The sequence below is a fragment of the Dermacentor variabilis genome, chromosome 5 (assembly GCF_050947875.1).
Source record: "Dermacentor variabilis isolate Ectoservices chromosome 5, ASM5094787v1, whole genome shotgun sequence".
In the NCBI taxonomy this organism is placed as follows: domain Eukaryota; kingdom Metazoa; phylum Arthropoda; class Arachnida; order Ixodida; family Ixodidae; genus Dermacentor; species Dermacentor variabilis.
Window position 1 is genome coordinate 13,361,671 of NC_134572.1, and position 18,956 is coordinate 13,380,626.

At 45.5% G+C, this 18,956-nt stretch overlaps 1 protein-coding gene across 5 annotated transcripts in view; it reads right to left on the reverse strand.

Moving 5' to 3' along the window:
- Positions 1-18,956, reverse strand: part of Dgk (diacyl glycerol kinase 1) — a 650,907-nt gene that overhangs the window by 94,951 nt on the left and 537,000 nt on the right. For all 5 annotated transcript variants that reach the window (XM_075691755.1, XM_075691752.1, XM_075691754.1 and 2 more), the window contains one exon: positions 8,695-8,841. In XM_075691755.1, coding sequence (XP_075547870.1) covers positions 8,695-8,841 — 147 coding nt within the window. The remainder of the gene's footprint in view (positions 1-8,694; positions 8,842-18,956) is intronic.

Consider the following 18,956-nt stretch of genomic DNA (forward strand, 5'->3'; position numbering starts at 1 on the left):
CAGCGCGTGGGAGAGCTGCCACTGAAGGGGGCCAGTTTATAGGTGCAGTTTCGACTGCGTTAACACCGATGTCGGACATCGTAAAGAAGCACGCACGCACTGCCTGCTCATTAGCTCTCGCGTGAACTTGTTGTCCCGCGCTGATTGGCTCGTCTGCCCCATGGCCACATTGCGTTCTTGTAACTGACAGTGGTCGCTTCCTTGCGGACGCGTTCAGACTACGTATCTGGCAGAAGCTGCCGCTTAGATTATGCGGAAATGAGAGCCTAATTGTGTATAATATTAGTGAGGGAGTAATTTCTCTTAGCGGGGAGCTTTTACAGTTGCTAGTCGGCAGATGTGGCGTTTCCTAAGTACACCACTGATTAACTCGTTCTATTGGGAAGCCTCCTTTGCCTATACACTTCACCAGCCCTTGGCGCGATTCGTCGGTTTCTCGCCTGATAGGCGCGTGAGCCAGGCTGATGTATACAGTACTGACTGTCGACCGACGAATTAGCGCCAGCAAGCGCTCCTCTGTTCTCAGTAATCAAGCAATAAATAAGGCCATAAAATGTGTTCATATAATGACACATCATAGGTATCTGCAATGCACACATTATATTCAACGGATTCCTCGATTTTCATAAATTTCTTACACTTATAGGCTACATAATTTTGGGAAAACTGGGTGTATGCTACCATCCATAAAACAACTCCTCTCAAACTTTCACGTTACAAATGAACACGAGGGTTGCAATGTGGCCTTGTTGGTAATGCATCTTCAAGGGGAGTACGGTAGCGCGATTAAAAGACGAGACAAAAGAAGACACACAGGAACACACACAGCGCTAACTTAAAGAAAATTGCCCGCCGAGGTAACACTGATATGGTTTTTTCTGCACCTAACAAACTAATCAGCCTGTGCAGGAAAATAAGGCCAGAAAAGAAAGAAAGTGCTCCTAGCTTCCAAGTTAAACACAGGAAGAAGTTTAGAGATTGTAAGACATTAATTATATATCGATACCCTTATCGTGTGAGAAGTATTACGTCGGACAGTCGGGAAGATGCATTCATGATAGACTGCGCCAACACAAAAATAAAGTCGACAAACTTGTTTCAGATGGGTTTCTCTCCCTTCATTGTAAGCAACATACGTGCTCCCCTCTCTTCGAATCAACAATCATTACCGGTAGAAATAAGTGCGAACTCACTAGACTTATAACAGAAGCCGAGCAGATTGATGCCCTAGGAGATTCATGTATCAGCAAACCGTCATTGGCTCTCTCTGAAAAAGAGCTGAAATTTTTGCGCATAGCTTAACATATCACAAAAATGTGTCACTCTGATTTTTAATCTGTTCACGTGGCTGTGACTCATGTTGGCTGAGTGTATAAGTACGACCTGCTTTTCGATAATAAACATTGTTGGAAGTTAGCGCTGTGTGTGTTCCTGTGTGTCTTAGTTTGTCCCGTCTTTTAATCGCGCTACCGTACACCCCTTGAAGTTACCAATGACGCCATTTAGTTTTCACATTTTATTCCCGTGCCCTGCAATAGTGCCTACTGCCTCGAATTCCATTTCACCACTATCACCAGCAGCGGCAGTTCAAGACAGCTTTTCATTCGCGTAACAGTAATTCCATCATTTAAAACCACGGGCTTTGTTCCCTGAGTCTAGGCCCATTTTGCAACTCTCCTCAGTTTTCTTTTTCTTTTTTTTGGCTGCTTATCAAGCTTTGTGAATCCAACTAGCCGCTCATTGCTATTATTGAAACGTTTTGTGTTTCCGCCGCTACCAGGACACTATACGTTAAATCAAAGCATTTAGTCATTGCAAGAGCAATGATACATTTCATAATTTCATCTCTTGTCAATACCTTTTGCGTTCAGGTATAGCATTTGTGATTTGTATCTGCAAGTACATACCAGCATCTTCGCCCACAAAACAACAAATAACGAAACGAACAGCTGTTGACTTCTTCATCAGCTTCTGTCAACAGACAATAGCGCTCGAGCATGAAACACTGGCTGCGCTTCCGGGCGTGTTGGGTTCGCGTGCTTGTTGCGGTCTTGCGAAACGGATGCCTGCCGCTCATAAAGCCACGTTGCCCTCAATGCAGCTCCCCCATTAGCCAACGGGGCTGCCGCATCCAATGACTCCACACGAGAATGAATGCTCAAGCGGGCGTCCGCTGCATCGCGCACACAAACAAAAAACGACCTTGCTGCAACGGTACATCCGGTTTTCGAGTCGGACTAAACCGACTTAGTGTGCAGTTCATGTTTCCATGACTCGCGCGAGCAGCGCGCAGGTGTCCCAGCGGCCGCTGTTTAATGCGAAAATATTGCAACGGCAGAGAGCGAACAAATTCTGTATGCCGTATAAGTCAGCATTTAGGCTGCTTTAGTTATACGCATGCCGGAGCTCCATCTGCGAAAGTCGGGCCATTACGTAGGAAATTACGTCGCTTTCCTGTGTTCGCTTACTTCCGCGAATAATGTCTTCTGTAGCCTGCGTTCGATATTCGCTAAGCCTTGAGCTCACAACGATCTGTGATATTAGTGCGCCTGTCGGATAAGCACAACACTTTCCACAGGCCATTCAAGTGTTCGCCGAGGAAGCGAGAAAGTATTGAATGTAGGAAGGACAGCTGGAACCGTACCCTGTTTTCTACCCTACATTGAGCGAGGGGGCACATTCCTGCCTCGAATCCAACGTTAGGTTTGTCTCTATTTCCGGCCTGAATGCAGATCCTTCCTGACAGCACCACGTTCAATTAATAAGCGGACGTATGCAGAAGTTCAACTGAATACAGCTTCTGGCGCAAAGCGGAGGGCCAAATACATTTCAGGGAGACGAAAGAATGTCTTTGGGGGGACGAGATTGCGACGCAGCACCGTGCCGTCGAACGGGAGAAAGAAAAAGAGAAAAAAAAAAACTCTCCAGTAGCGGTCTCCAGCGTATTGAAAAGGAAAGTGGTGACGCGTGCGATAATCGATGCGAAGAAAAATAAATAAATAAAACAAAAATCACTCTCGCCAAGTGCTCGTCACAAGGGTCTCTTCTCCAGCGCCCAGCAAGAAACAGCAGCTGCGCTGACACAGTCTCGACGATTCTATGAAATTGAAAGAGCTGACGCCGCATCGAGGCATCTCATTATTTTTAACGAAGCCCAGCAGGCAAACGTTATTCAGCGAGATGCCTGCGAGCTCTCTGCATTGTTACGCCGTTTCCTTGCTTCTTTCAGTTTTATTTTATTTTTTCATTTATCTGCACGCTTCGTAATTGCCGTCTTCACACCCTTTCGCTTTTTTCTATTTATTTTCAAGTGTGCTACATGAAAAAGGCGATGAAATTTCAACCACTTTCGTCAAGATTCATTCGCAGTTCTCAGAAGGATTGATCGTTACCACAATAAACGCATCGCGCATATAAGCCGTTAACTACAAACAAGATTCGGAATGTCGAGTGATGAACACGACTTTATTGAAGAGCAGTGAAGATTCCTGCACTGCTCTCAACGCGTTCTACTTAGACAGGAAAGGCCGGGATTCCCGACTTGATGCCACATAACGAGGTTGGAACAAATTATTAACTTTTTTCGAATCCCAAAGTTGTACTAAAAGTCAGGGCACTACTGTCAAATTACAAGCTTCTGCATGTCGACGAGCGAAAGTTCATTTAGTTTTTCTACACAGGACCGCTGAAGGCGTAGGTTTCGTAATGGTTTCTCGAGAAGAAATGCGACGGCGAATACCAATTCTGAAGTTTTCAGTTATCGCCCACTCTTGACCCATTCCCTAGCTACGCCTCCGCTCATTCACTGTCAGCTCCTCAGTAAAAATTACGGCGATCGGCGAGCGAATAGCGCTCAAAAGCCTCACTGACTCCCTAAAACCATGCTGCATTGCGAAAGCTGTGGTCGATATCAGTCACTCCGGTAGGCTTGCCCATACATATGCACATAATTCATTCAGTGTCTATAAGATGTAGCGCACGTGGCGCGCTCTTTGCAGTTGAGAGGGCTGTGCCGGCTGCGAACTCCGGGCTCAAGGTCAAAATATGTCGCGCACGACAGAAAAAGCAGCACATCCGAAACGCACTTCGGTGACACACTATCACACTATTCTTGCTTACCGTGAAAGAGGGAAAGCATCTTACACGACCCCATCCATAACACCTAACTGCTTTCACAGTGTAACACGGTTGTATTGCTAGATATATCTATAATTTATGGATCAGCAGCGCCATGAAAACGCTGTAGGGTTCTACAATGTCTACAGGCCTCAACAAAACTGTGTGAAAAGCTTTACAGCGCATGTGTGTGTCTGTGGGCATGTGTGTTGTACCATATTTACCACCCGGATACTGAAATGGCATGCCAGGCTAGCCCACCCAGCTTCTCATTAAAGTCAGCATCTCTGCAAACAGATGTTCGGGAACGATTTAAGGCCCCATTAAGGCCTGTAAAAGTCTAATGCCCGAGAAACAAATGATTAGCCTCGTTTTTCGAACTCGCCGACTTTACAGCGCTGCGCCTTGCAATTACAGAGGTTCAAACGTTCGAAATCACTTTGTTTGCATCTGCCCCCTTGCCTTCGTTCAGTTCCGCTATGCGAATACCTCGTTATCGAATTCATAGATCACATCCATTCTTGGCAAACACGACACGTACACGCATGACCGTATTTCACGGCCTGCACCAGAAGCGATGCCGTAAGCTTTCGTGTTTTATACGGCTGTCTCGTTAGAGCGCTGAGCGTGTCTTCGGTGAAGCTAAACGCGCCAGATAACGGCGTTCTTCTGGGACTCGCAAACGCACACAAACGACCGCAAGAGAACGCCGTACTGAGCGCTTGTTGGAAAAGCGCATTAACGCGATACATGGATATCGCGAACGCGTCAAACATGCCGGCATCACACAATGGCGATTTGTTTTGTTCGTAGTGGGTGGCGCTTTAGCGCCGCTAAAGGCATTTGTGGATGTTCACGAGATGGCGGGCTATGGGCGCCGACGAGGAAGCGGGGGCGCCCTATTCACGCCAACGACGTCGGTATGTAAACAAGACGCGCCCGTACCATGTTTCACAACAACCGTGGATGCAGTGTCACCAAAGGCATGGCTGGTGTTATAAGCTGAATACCTAACACTAACGATAGGTGATAGGTCGGCGTCTGTAAGCAAGCCAGTCAGCAGCCAGCGTTTGCTGTATAGTAAACATACAAGTCAAACAGAACGAGCCGTTTAAAACGTTGATTCCTGTGAATGCGGCCACTGATTGGTCGATGTGTCCTGAGATCGTTATATCACTTTGCATTATGCGTTTTTCTGGGTGTCACTGGGTGTAGTTCTCACTCACTTTCGTAAACATAGTCACGCTAAAGGGTAAGCTTAGAAGCGGGCGCTTTCCTTGGAAGCGGAAAGGAAGTACCGAAGAAGATACCATAAGCTTTGTCATCAGATTTGTGACGATGCATACAACTATAAGATACTGAGGAATGGAGTACACATGAGGCAGCTTAACAATCTTTTCGCACTACGTCTCTCATTAAGTTTTACCCGCGAAGACAAATCTATACTGTGCCTACGAGGAAGTCGTGAAATTACAAACGCGTAAATAAGGAGAATGCACGCAGACAGATAGACAGGCACTATTCTTTACATTTCCCTGCGTCATCGCCCACCCGCACACCACATACGTAAATGTGCGTGTTTTTTGTCCTTCTCTGTGAGCTTCTTGTGTTCATGCTTCCTCACAAGCATTGTTTATGCTTTACACAATGTAAGGATTTCTCGAGTAATGAAAACACAGGCAAGCGAACCTTTCTTGCACTTTAAGTAATGTATGTCTTGTAGGTTGGTTGTGCGGTACAGCGAAACTTCAAGAAAACAGTTGGATGTCAAATGAGAAGGCTAGGAACACGTAGGATGTAACACAAACGGCGGAATAGCGGGGCTCTCATTCTTAGCATATTCAATATTCCAGACAACAAGGTCGCAATACGTGTCAAACGGAAAGGCTACAGGAACATCGCGTACGACCACCGCGCCGCACGACTACAGTAAGTGGGCAAATTCTCTGAGATGCACAGGACGTTCACGCACTCCAAATTGATACGTCAAACGTGAGTGCGTTGCTATGAGCGCAGAGGCCGTAAAGTGAGAGTAAGAAAAGTATAAAGGTGAGGATGATTTCACCAAGACGCTAGTTCAAGTGAAAGTCATAGCTGTAGTATGTGATTTTGTTTAATTGCTGTTGTTCGTCGCAGAACAAAGCTTGGTGCTTAATAAGCAGACAGGCGATACACCTGAGACGTCGAAACGATAACAACGGCAACATTTTTGTGTTCGAGCTCATTGACACTCTGGAATCGGTGGCTCCAACGACCATTGATTGAAACATTGTCGGAAAATCGTTCTTTTCAAAGTTCTAAGGAAATGAGATAGAAGACAAGCATACTAACTACATTCTACGAAGTTTTGTCCACAAGCAAAAGAACAAAAATGAACCCAGGAAAAAGAAACAATGCACTACTCACGTCGCTAAAACAGCTTGAAATGAATGCAAGCTAGGAAGCATGGCCTAAAAGGAATCAATCAAGGCACTGCGAATGCTACTCTACCGCTAAGACTGTAGGCATCCTCGAGCAGCGCGGACGGTCAGCAGGCGATGCAAGCTCGAGCATTCGTCACGGGATCAAGCTGAGTCGGCCGCATCAACACTGTCACAAGGCCGGCGCATAATCACACCGCAGCTTGAAGCATCCTTTTCAGCGAGTCAGCCGTGCTACAAGGCTTCATCCAAAGATCCAGTCGTTTGCCGCTATGAGACTTCACGCAGAGATTGTTGCAGCCGTGTTATGCTTATTAGCACAAGAACCACACGCACGCGTCTTCAGCGCGCATCATCACTCCGCAAATGTACGAGTATGTGTGTACGACTATCTTCGCGCAGTGCAGACGCGAACAACCGTGCCCCATTACTAAATCGTTGTTGCATCGTTTTCTTCCTAAGAGCTTAGATAGTTTGCTAGTCTGACCATATGACAGAACTGTGCGATATATATATATACCAGAGAAGAAAGGGATAATTTATTTATTTACAAATGCTGGGACTGATTGTTTTATTAGTCACAATCATAAGCCAAAAAACTTATGCTTATAATTGTGACTATATACCTGTACATACGTCTGCTCACCAGGCCCAGCAGGCTGATGCATATATATGAAGTCGCATGCTGTTGTGAGATGCTGACGCGTGCGTGTGGTAACCTCTTAAACTTGCATTTCCTTAAAAGTAGAAACACAAAAATTTCAACTTTTAATTCTTGTAAGACTGGCATAACAAACGTTTAGTTCCTTGGCACCACAAGTCCGCTTGATGGGCAGTGGCACTCAAACACTCCGAACCGTGTTTGTTGTTCATCATCACGGTGATTGGAAGCCCCGCAGGTGAAGTGAATCGAATCAATAAGGACAAAACGGTGAGTTATTTGTATACATTTTCGCTTCACTTATAAACACACAGTATACAAACACTGATCGCACAATCCATTCTTGAAACTGCGGCTGTGCAGCAGCAAGCAATTCATCAATTAATGCCAAGCATACAAAGAAGCGCTGCGCCTTTTGAATACGTGCCACCATCGTTCCAGAGAAATTCCCGAATACAAAATTTGCTTTCCTTGTTGCCAGATTTCCGAGCCGTTCACCTTTGCGTTTCGTTCCAAGTTATTCAGTTTGCCAACACATTGTTCGCTGTTAAGATTAGTGAAATTTTATTTCGCTTACGGGTGGGTGTATACAGGGTAGAGTACGCTATGTAGAACTGTAATGCGATCTCATCATTAGCGCTGCCAGTAATGGTGCATGCCACAAGGCTCCAGATAACAAGTGTAGCATTTCCGTGCATATCTTGAAGTGAGTGTTTTAAAATGCATTTACGATCCCGTTCTGATGGAGGTGAGATGCGAAGGCACTCGAGTACTTAGATTTGCGTGCTGACTAAACAACCCGGGTTGGCCAAAATAAATGCGGAGCACTTCACTACGGCGTCTATGATAGCCTTTGTATAGGTTTGCGATGCTGTACTACATTTTAGGTTAACTTAATTTACTTGAGTTACACACCAGCAGCGACTTTTACCAAAAAAGCACTCGACTTAAATTAACGTTTAACAACACATGCTCTAGCCGCACAGTGAACGCTCTCATCAAACGATGACGCCAAATCGCGCACTCCTCAGCTATTTAGGCCACAGTTGCCGCCCTGTGCTCACGGCCGAGCAGCCACCACTTCTTTGCATAATTTAATGGTTCGTACGTTCAGCAAATGATACCGCCATGGCGCTGTAGCTAGCGACAACCCCCTCCTTTTCTTGAAAAGTTGCTTAAATGAGCTATGTTGAACGAGATAGCCTGCCTAAAGTAGCTTGCGTCGTGTAGTAATTTATTACGGGGTAAATACCACACCACATCATGAGGAACTTACTTTCCAGATTTTAGGAACTAACTCAATATTTGCAACGCAAGACTGCCTCCGTTAGCTCCACAGCAATTTTGCTTCAGCCAACGATTAAAAAAAATAATTTTGTATACTTGAGAGGCAAAACAACGCATAATGTCCCTGCAGACCAAGTACGATTTGATTGCAGTTGTGACTCCTGCAGTTTGAGTTCATGAGCGACAAAGCGGGCAGAGCCGGGCGCATACCTTGAGCAGCCGTCCGTCGGCGATCTGTGGCCGCGGCGGAGCCGGCTTTCGGACGAACGAGAGGAACAGGTGTTTGACGAGGTCCCGGGGAGTGTCCATCTCCAGGTAGGTGTCCATGAACGCCTGGAAACCCTCCAGGTCGATGTCCTGCGGGAAGGGGCGGGAGTAGGCTTCTGAGCTTGGGAGCGAGGCCATGGTTTGGAACGCGAGCTAAATAGTCGCTGGTGCCTCGTGCATTAGCACCCGCCACGGTGACTCAGTGCTCAGCGACTGCTACTGAGCACGAGCTCATGGGCTCGACTGCCAGCCGCGGCGACCCCTTTCAGACGGGAGTGGAATGCAAAAACGCTCGTGCACGGTGCTTTGGTTACACGTTAAACAAGCCCAGGTCAAGCTGCTCGGCAGCCCTCCACTACTGCGCCACACATAGGCCCCTGGTTACATGGGGACATTAAAATCAATCAATCAATCAATCAATCAATCAATCAATCAATCAATCAATCAATCAATCAATCAATCAATCAATTTAAGCATAAAAACAGCTTGAGCGAAGGATGATGGGGAGTGACAGAAGTTTCTGCACGGCAAGGGCACGAGAAAGAGATTTTATTGATAGGAAAGATAGAAGCCTAGTGTGCTATAGTCTGCTACTCTGCAGTGGGGAAGAGGGAAGGGTAGTGAAAGCACTGTGATGGATGAAAATGATAACAGAAGTGGTGAGTGCTTATGTACGCCCGGGAGTAAAAGTACACGCATCACAGGGTCGCCGGAAAAACTCTATTTCTTTGTAATTAACACGTACAAACGGAAAATGACGAGTGCACTAGAAAGTTCGTAATGACAAGTTTGCACTGCAGCCTTTAATTTCAGATTGCATTCACAGACAGAAGAGAAAATTATATTTATGGCGCCATCCCTTGTCCACATATTTTGCTCACGATTGTACATTAGACAGTGGCGCCACTAGAGTGAACGTAAAGTCCAATGTTATTAATATACGAATTACAGCTCCTTAACACCAGATACTTTCTCGATACCACGCACCGAAGCATCGGGAGCGAACCATATGAGTTGAGTAGAAGTAGCCTTCTAGCAGTGTGCGGTCAGCCAACATGGCCACTTCTCTTTGCCGGCAACCTTGAACACTGTTATTGCCCGAGTTTCACCAGAAATGAGGAGCTCCAAATACGATGCCAGCTGTGAGGAGAAAAAATTATTTTTTTTTCATGAGTATTTAAACAATAGTTTAAACGCTTTGGAGTGTTGACTGGTGTTGACTGGTAACGCCGTTGAGAAACTCGAATTCCAGCCGTCCAGTGAGCCCCTTCAGAATGAGTGTTCATAAAGGCTGCAGTGACAATTCTACGTTACCTCTACGCCTGTGAAGCGACGGACGCAGTTATGAGACTAGCAATAATTCACATGGACGTAAGAGAGCAGCAACATCATCAGACTTGCAAAATGAAGACGTCCTCGCAGGTTCTGTAATCGACGACTTCGTGGTACAGGAACCATGCGCGACGCGGCGTATTTCAAAAATCTTGACTCGATACTTTCTGCCTCCTCGGTTACTACGAAGCTCAGGTGAAAACAAAATTATGTGCGAGAGCACGCGCAACACAAAGCAGGCAACCAGTGGGGTCGGCCTACAAATCGGGATTCCGTGATACTGGCGAAAATTATCTCGCGAACTTGAAATCGTTCAGGAAGTATAATCACGATGAAAAAGATTTATAGGAATGTCATTCTGCCACGTGCAACAACGTGGCCACGTTCTGGTTCAACAGCGTTTTTTGCTGTTATCTAAATTTTCGACACACGACCTGATGTTGAACTTTGGCCTTGCAATGAACATTATGAAGAACCAGAGAAACTGACCTTTCGTTCTACACCCGGAAGCACGTAAACAAGTAAAAAACTATTTTCTTGCTCCTTATTCAAGCATCAACTGTACTTTAATGCTTCATCCAACTTCTGACTACCTGCAGAAACTTTTTTTGTACGTTCGTTAAAGCAAGACGTGAATTAACGAGCCTTGTCAAGCTCAATGCAACGCGCACACGTAAATCAATGCACAGCTTCAATCTTCCCGGGCAGGTCCGCACGACTGTCGATGAGTGGTTCGTCTATGCCCTCTATATATTATGGTGGACCCGTACCAGCGCGAAGGTATACCTAGATGTTTAGGACAGTCCCGACTGCCGACTCGTAAGGATTCGGGAGGTTTTATTCAGCCCATTATAAGTTCTTCAGCATATCACAGTGGTCCATTTGGAATTAATTTAGTGCGACCGCGGCTACATTTTACACTAGTCATCGCCATTTAAGCTAGCAGAGAAGCGGTGGCTGCTGTGTGCCGAAAGAAAGTGATGAACTCATCCAGCGTGGGTCTGGCGACAAGCCATAAGGTAAAAGACTCGCCTAAAGATTCGCGTAAGTATACGACCACCTCGGTTGAGAAGGACTAGACTACCTCGATAAGTGTGTTTTGTCGAGACATCAAAACCAGTGCAGTTGCTCGACGCTAATTCTATCCAAGAGCTCGCTACAGACGCCGGGCACTCCAGAGCCTCCTGCGCGCAGATAGCGATGAAGAAGCACTGCACCAAGCTCGGCTTCATTTGGTAGTCTATTCGCCTCGCTTAAACCCCGGCCGCTTGGGTGCTGCGTCGGAAACAGCGGCTCTGGCGCCGATGCGATAAATCGGAGCGCCAGCAGCCAGCCTACGTCGGTGCTTGATGAAAGGCAGGTCCCACGGGCCGTTCTCGTAGACTGAAACGGCGGCTCATTACATCAACATAGCAGCATAGAGTATACAGCTGGACATAGAAGCCTGCGACCGTGTCTGCGCGAAAAATTAGGACGTGCCCAAAAAAAGTATGCAGGAGGTGTGATAATAAAGCTCTTCAATGCAGTTATAGAAAACTGGACCTCAAGAGCAGGTTTTTGTTTTTCCTGATCCGGCGCACTCATGAGACAGTCCAGGAAAATTCTGCAGTGGCCTAGTTAGTAGTTGGACAGTGCAGTATAGTAGCGATATGGTTGCTGTGTGCTGGTTGTCATCTCTGCAATAAACCCCGTTGTAAAGTTTGTACATATATGACCACATCAAAGACTGCTAGAAGCACAGCATCCAATTTTTCTGTTAAAATCAACGGCGACTTCACTTGCGAAAGTACTAACATCATCTATCTGCTTGAACGTTCAGTGTGCCATATGTACTATATCCTTTAGACCGAAACATCTTTTCATATCAGATTCAACAACAACAAAGCAGACGTTAACAGCTTACTGCACCTTCCATTATCTAAACATGTTCGACTGCCAGGTCATACCTTTAAGAGCATCAATACGAGCGGCAAGAGCAGCAATACAATCAGGTTTCAAATCGCACCATGATCGAGAAGTACGAGAATCCTTTCTCATCCATAAATTTAACACTGCGTCATCCGGTATCAACGAGAGCGTAGGAAAAATGTCGTGCCTTTCTGCTATATCTTGATGTGTATGTTCTTGTACAGAATTGACAATCAATTTGTTCCCAGTTTTGCCATGTCGCAATTCATATTATTCTGTAACTTCATGTTCAATCACCGTGACACCATAATGATATTTCCTACATATCATTTATCGTGCTTAAGTTATACTTGCTGCTGCACTTTTTTTCTTTTATTATATGCATGCAAGTGTACACGTGCACGTACTGCTGATTATGCCCGCGTGCGCATGCTCATAAAAGTGGCTGCGCGCTTGTATCTGTGTTTATTCTGACGAAGGCCGTGCCACGGCCGAAACGGTAAAACATTAAAAATGCAATTTTCGTAAGTGTGCGCTTTCGTTTCTTCATCGATCTATCTATCTATCTATCTATCTATCTATCTATCTATCTATCTATCTATCTATCTATCTATCTATCTATCTATCTATCTATCTATCTATCTATCTATCTATCTATCTATCTATCTATCTATCTATCTATCTATCTATCTATCTATCTATCTATCTATCTATCTATCTATCTATCTATCTATCTATCTATCTATCTATCTATCTATCTATCTATCTATCTATCTATCTATCTATCTATCTATCTATCTATCTATCTATCTATCTATCTATCTATCTATCTATCTATCTATCTATCTATCTATCTATCTATCTATCTATCTATCTATCTATCTATCTATCTATCTATCTATCTATCTATCTATCTATCTATCTATCTATCTATCTATCTATCTATCTATCTATCTATCTATCTATCTATCTATCTATCTATCTATCTATCTATCTATCTATCTATGCGAGTATTTTTCGAATACCTTTTCAATATTTCAGACTATCAACTGCGCGCACATAAACATACGATTGCAGCAAAAGTACGGCACATTTCCGCCCCCGCGGGCATAAAATAGACACATAAAACAGGAGAACTCGTGTAGTGCAGCAGGCTACGTCATTTAAGTAGCCCTACTTTACATGCTATTTGCACTCTCTAGAGCCCTGTGGACGCGAAGGAACTACTTGCTTCCTCTTAATGCTCAATTTTTTTTTCAACAAATAACACTTTGTAACGTACTATGTAATAACAGAAAGTTGCTAACATGAGGAATACTGGAATGTACACATCGTTTTATATCAATTGTAATAAAGCTGTCCACTATTCGGAAACCATTCGAAAGGTGTTCGATATTCTATTCGATTCGCTCATGGCACTACTCCATTCGTATTCGATTCGGTCTAAAATATCACTATTCGCACACGCCTACAAATTCGTGAGTGCCACTTTTTCAATACCCTGGCAAGCATTGTAACAATTTCACGTAAGATATAACTTGATACACCGAATTGCTCGTTTTAGATGCTCTAATAGACGTAGTGTACAGAATTGTGATATCCGTTATTGGTGAAGAGCTACCGATTTGTAAACTTCGTGCTTATATATTATATTTTCTTAGCTAATCAAATTTGTTCATCTTCTTTTTTACGTAATTTACAGTCCCTATATCAATATTCTGTGTAAAGAGGAAAAGAACCGCAACTTCACACGGGACGTGACGAAGGAGTGGACAGGACGAACCAGGACCCGCGTTGAGGGCGAGGGTTCACACACTCACTCCCGCACCTTTGTTCCCTGAACACGCCGAAACGAGGGGGGGGGGGGCTTCGTAGACAGGGCTTGTCATGCTTGACTCAAGCTGGCACGTCTTGGTTCCTGGGGTGACCCAGCAGTCAGCTGGGGCGGCTGTCAAGCGACCGTGGCGGTTACCGGAGTCCGTGAGGAAATGCCTTAGCATACCCTTTTCCAGGAGTTTCTTCCTCCCATTGGTCCGTGAAGGCGACAGTGAACAAACAAGAAATACTCGGTCCGCCAAGCGTGTCTCGCCTCACTTACGTCACACGCCTGTCCAAAGGGGACGCTTTGTTGGCTTCACGAAACGATTGATCGTTGCGGGGCAGGAGAGGCTAGAAGGTCACTAGCCCCGCTGGCCGATCGTAACACTGCATTGACGGCCCGAACTGCAAAACCTCTGTTGACCTTTGCTCACATACAGAACCTAACTGAAGCTTTTGTTGACGGTGTGCCTGTTAGAGCTTCATTGATACCGGAGCTCATGTGTCAGCAATGCACTCAGATCTTCGTAGTCGTCTCCGGAAAGTTCTGACACTTGCCGACTCGCCTGCCGTGAGAGTAGCCAACGCCAGCACCACAGCCGTGTTGGGAATGTGTACAGCCTGCTAAACCACTGTAGGTCACCCAACATCCGTTCTTTTCTTTGTGCTCACCGAGTGCTCTCACGAACTGATTCTTCGAATGGTCTTCTTGACCGTCCACTCTGCGCTAATTGATTGTTCAACCAACGTTCTCCGCCTCGAACTGCCCGAATACTCTTCCGACACTGCCGCAGGCGAATCCCGACTTTGGTGCGTTGAATTCGTCCGGCTGCAACTTGATGCTGTGACCTACGTCCCCAAGTCTCCTTTTCCACGTCTTCGCGACGGTCACTTGTACCTGTGTAGCTTCTTTTGCTGCTGCTGGCGATTGGTACCACCCTGTATGTTTTGAAGCGTTGTTTTCTCCATCTCTATCTGTCACTCTCTCCCCCCCTCCATCTTTCGTTGTGATGCCATGGGGCGCTGTAGGTATGACGCAAATGCATAAATGAACAAATACAGCTTATTCTCAGAGACCGAATTCACAAAGCTTTTCTTTCGTAAGTATTCTTTGCCATTGGCTGGTCGCCTTCGCTACTGATATGTGCAGTATCAGCATCGGCTGGAATTTGCTCTTACAAACAATTCTAGCATAAGAGTTTTTCTTCTCTGAAATATTGGGCCCAGATTTTTTTTATGTCCCAGAAAACGCAGTCAGGTGTTAAGGCCGCACGCAAAAGCACGACAAGCTTTGCCAGTTCAGGCATATAATATCGGTCGGCTGTTGCACGGCTTTGATGACACCGAGGGTCGGCTCCGCTAAACTTGTCGCTCCTAGGTGCTGCTACGAGATTAGCGATCGGTCCTAATGAGCAGCTCTGCGAGCGAGCGCCCTTCGGCTATGTTTAGACGCTTAGAGGCGGCGCAGATATACGAGTAACGCCAGTAACAGCGCACAGTCAATACCACGCGCTATTATATCCCAGGACGCGACGGGATTTGTGTTGTGTTGTCAGGACGTCAAAAAAAAATAATATCGAATTCTGGAAAAGCTAGACATTATGCCCCTATGTTCTTTTTTTTTCATTTCTATAACAATAACGGGAATGTGTAAGGCCAACCGATAACGGTGGTGTTAGCCCCTATAAAACCGGGGATGCGAGAGAGACGAAGAGCTTGCGGGATGAGGAATATTAATGGCTAACACACTGGGCCCAGTATACGAGTCGATTATAGTTTTACACTGGAATGAGCTTGGCGAAAGTTTAGTAAGACGATCTGAAGCGTTGTTAAAGCTCTGGCAATGGGACAAAATTATTTTGTTCCCACGCATGTATCTCAGTACACATTCGCGGAAAATATTGTGTCTTGCCACAAAACGCACTCAGCAACAATAAAATGAGTCAATGAATGAATGAATGAATGAATGAATGAATGAATGAATGAATGAATGAATGAATGAATGAATGAATGAATGAATGAATGAACGATATTTTTCGGTTGTAAAGAAAGGTTCTGAATATGCTCTATGAAAATGTATAACTCCGAAATTTCACGACTTCTTGTTTTTGTCATGGCTCTGGACTCATAAGAAAAGAGCTCAACACTCATAGCATGGACGACTGTCAACGGCATGATGACTGCTGCGCAAGGAATGACAGAAAAGCAACACCTATCGGTTAAAAGGAGCATTTCATAAGACTCTATTCCAAATCTCAGGTCTTTAAGGGGAAGCTTTATCACGGAACCAAATCCAATTCTCTCATCGAAATACATACATGAAACACAGAAGTGATCTTACCAGATTACTGCTGAATCGATATGAAGGTTATTCATTCAAGTTGAGAGAGAAAGCTAGCTTTACTGACTTATAGAAGTATAATTTTAATTTAAGGTCTGGAATGCTTCCCAAGATCACCGAAAATACGTACATTTAAAGAAAATTCAACTACGAAGCTACAGCTCTGTGCCAAATACAACTATTGCAATCTTGTAAATACATCTGTTAGAGCGTCTGCAGCGGGAAAATATGAAGTAAGCAATGTAAAGCACAACTTGGATAAAATCGTTAAGTTGTTTCACGGAGCTTTTCGCCAAAGTAATATTCTAAGATTACTGATATATTTCAAAGCTTTTAAGGTGTCAGGGCCAGTATAATGTGGCGATTCCTCTCGCTCGATTGTATCTTTCCCTATCAAGCACTATTCAGGACTCTGAGGTTATGGTGACAATGTCGGCTGAGAGCCCCTGATACACTGACAAGAGAAAATGAAAAAGAAAAATTGGAATATAACCGTTATATTATCCCGGCTTGGCTTTTCTCCCGCTTTATATTTGCCAATAAATGAAGTTCAGGGGTTTCTGATACTTGTCTTTTATTGCTGACTCGCAAGCTTAAAGGGACACTAAAGGTTACTATTAAGTCAACGTGGACTGTTGAAATACCATCACAGAAACCTCGAAACGCTTGTTTCGTGCCAAGGAGAGACTTATTTTAAGAGAAAATGCGTTCTGAAGCGTCCGCGTACCTCTAGCGCAGTTCAAATCGCCCGCCCTCCGATCGAGGAGTACTGACATCATGGTCTCATAGTGACGTTGCGCCATCGGTGAGTAGAACGGCGTCCGCAGACGGCGCTACGGCTTTTCTGCGCAAAACGCGAACGCGCGGCCAGAAACAGAGCCAAGACAGAGCCGACAGCAGAGCGAAAGCGGGAGTATGGTGGCTAGTGGAAGGAGAAACGAATTACGTCCCACATTACGTCCCACGGCACACGGAGAGTCCGTTTGCGTTAAACTATAGGCTGCGGCGAGCTCGCAGCGTGGTCGGCGTGGTCTATGAGAAGCGACGAGCCTTTTCGCACTCGCAACAGGGCATTAAAATGTGCGAATCGACGCAAAACTCGGCCTAGAAACGTGCTTCGCCACAGCCAGGGCTTAATACGACCCAAGCTGGCACGACCCAGATGTCGTTTCCCGCACCGCCACCAGGCGCCGCTACTATACCTCAAACTCCAGCGCAAGACGCCCATAAGCTGGTACTTCATTTTATGACGCTAACTTCGACGCTCGTCGCAATGGACCCTGACACCGACAGATTGGCTCGCGATGGTGGGCTCAACTTCAGCGATTTGAGCACCGACGAGCGCGACCTGCTGCTGAGGGCTCGCACTGCCGGCGTCGTTGCGTACTACGACGGTGGCCTCGACACCGGCTCTCCGGAGCGGGAAAGCAACGAGGGCTTCCCACGACATCACATGGACGTGGCATTCTCGCTGCTTGTTCCAAATGAAAGTTTCGCGAGCCAGCAGAACCCTCACAGCACGACGCGATAACGAAACTACTGAAACTCCAAAGCGTGCGCGGCGCAGAGTCGAGCGAAAACGAAACCTTTTGAACACCCATATTACTGAAGGGTAACGTCAAAATGTTATTTTTTCTTAGAATCGAATAGACGTAGACAAGTAGCATTTTTTTCCGTCTTATAATCGAATGAAATGATATTTTTAATACGAGTAGTTGAGTATTAGTAACACAAATTATGAGGAGTCCTTTCGTCATCGGGCTAGTACCGGAATGTCGCTGGGGGGTCTCAAATCGTGTCATGCATTTACCTCAATTTCTCGGTTACTAAAGCTCTGTTCGCGATTATATTGACGCCTTAGACGTTCTAGAACATTGCTCTACCACTTTAACTTGAGTTTCTGGTAACCTTTAGTGTCCCTTTAATCCTTCAGGGACCGAATTCGTCGAGCCTTTCGTTCGCGAGTGCCACCCTTTAATTGGTTGTCGGCCACCTTCGCTAGCGATACGCCCAGCAACACGCTCGGCTATTCTTATAAGTGATTCTAATGTAAGAACTATTTTGTCAATGCGCACCTAGCTCTTGAAATTCTTAAAATTTTCAACAATTTTCCTTAAATGATTACCTAAATAAATATCAGAGCCCGTAGTTGCAACAGCACGTTCTTACTCTAAAATTGTTCGTAAGAGTAAACAAATGCCATCCGATTCCAGGCCCGTATTCGCACAATTCTCTTGCGCTATGATTATTCGTAATAGCAAATTCCAGTCAATGCTGGTGCTGGGCACATCATCAGTGATGGCCGTCCGGCAATAGCAAAGAGCACTCACGAACGAAAAGATTTAAGAATTCGGCCCTTAATCCCGAGCAACCGGTGTATTTTGCTCTTTCTCTTTTAAGAGCCGCTACCCTAATCAAGTACTGCGATGCAATGGCGGCAGATCAAAGCTATTACTCCGTTCTCATGCATTTAGATAGGAGCCCTCGCGGGGAAGCTTCCTCTGTACTCGTGTTCGTGCCGTGTGCCGAAACAAAACTAATCGCGCATTCGACTGTTCGCCTCGCTCCTCCGGATCAGGGTCCGCACGTCTCTTGCTCTGAATCCAATCTAGTGGGCTATTATGCAAGCGTACTGTGCGCCGCAGTGTCAGGAGGAGGAGGAGGAGGAGACAAAGGAGAGGAAAGACAGGGAGGTTAGCCAGTGTAAGTACCGGCTGGCTACCCTGTGCTGGGGAAAGGGGTAAAGGGAATAAAAGGAGAAAGAAGAAGAAGAGGAAAAAAAGGAAACCACAAAAATTCCTTTTTT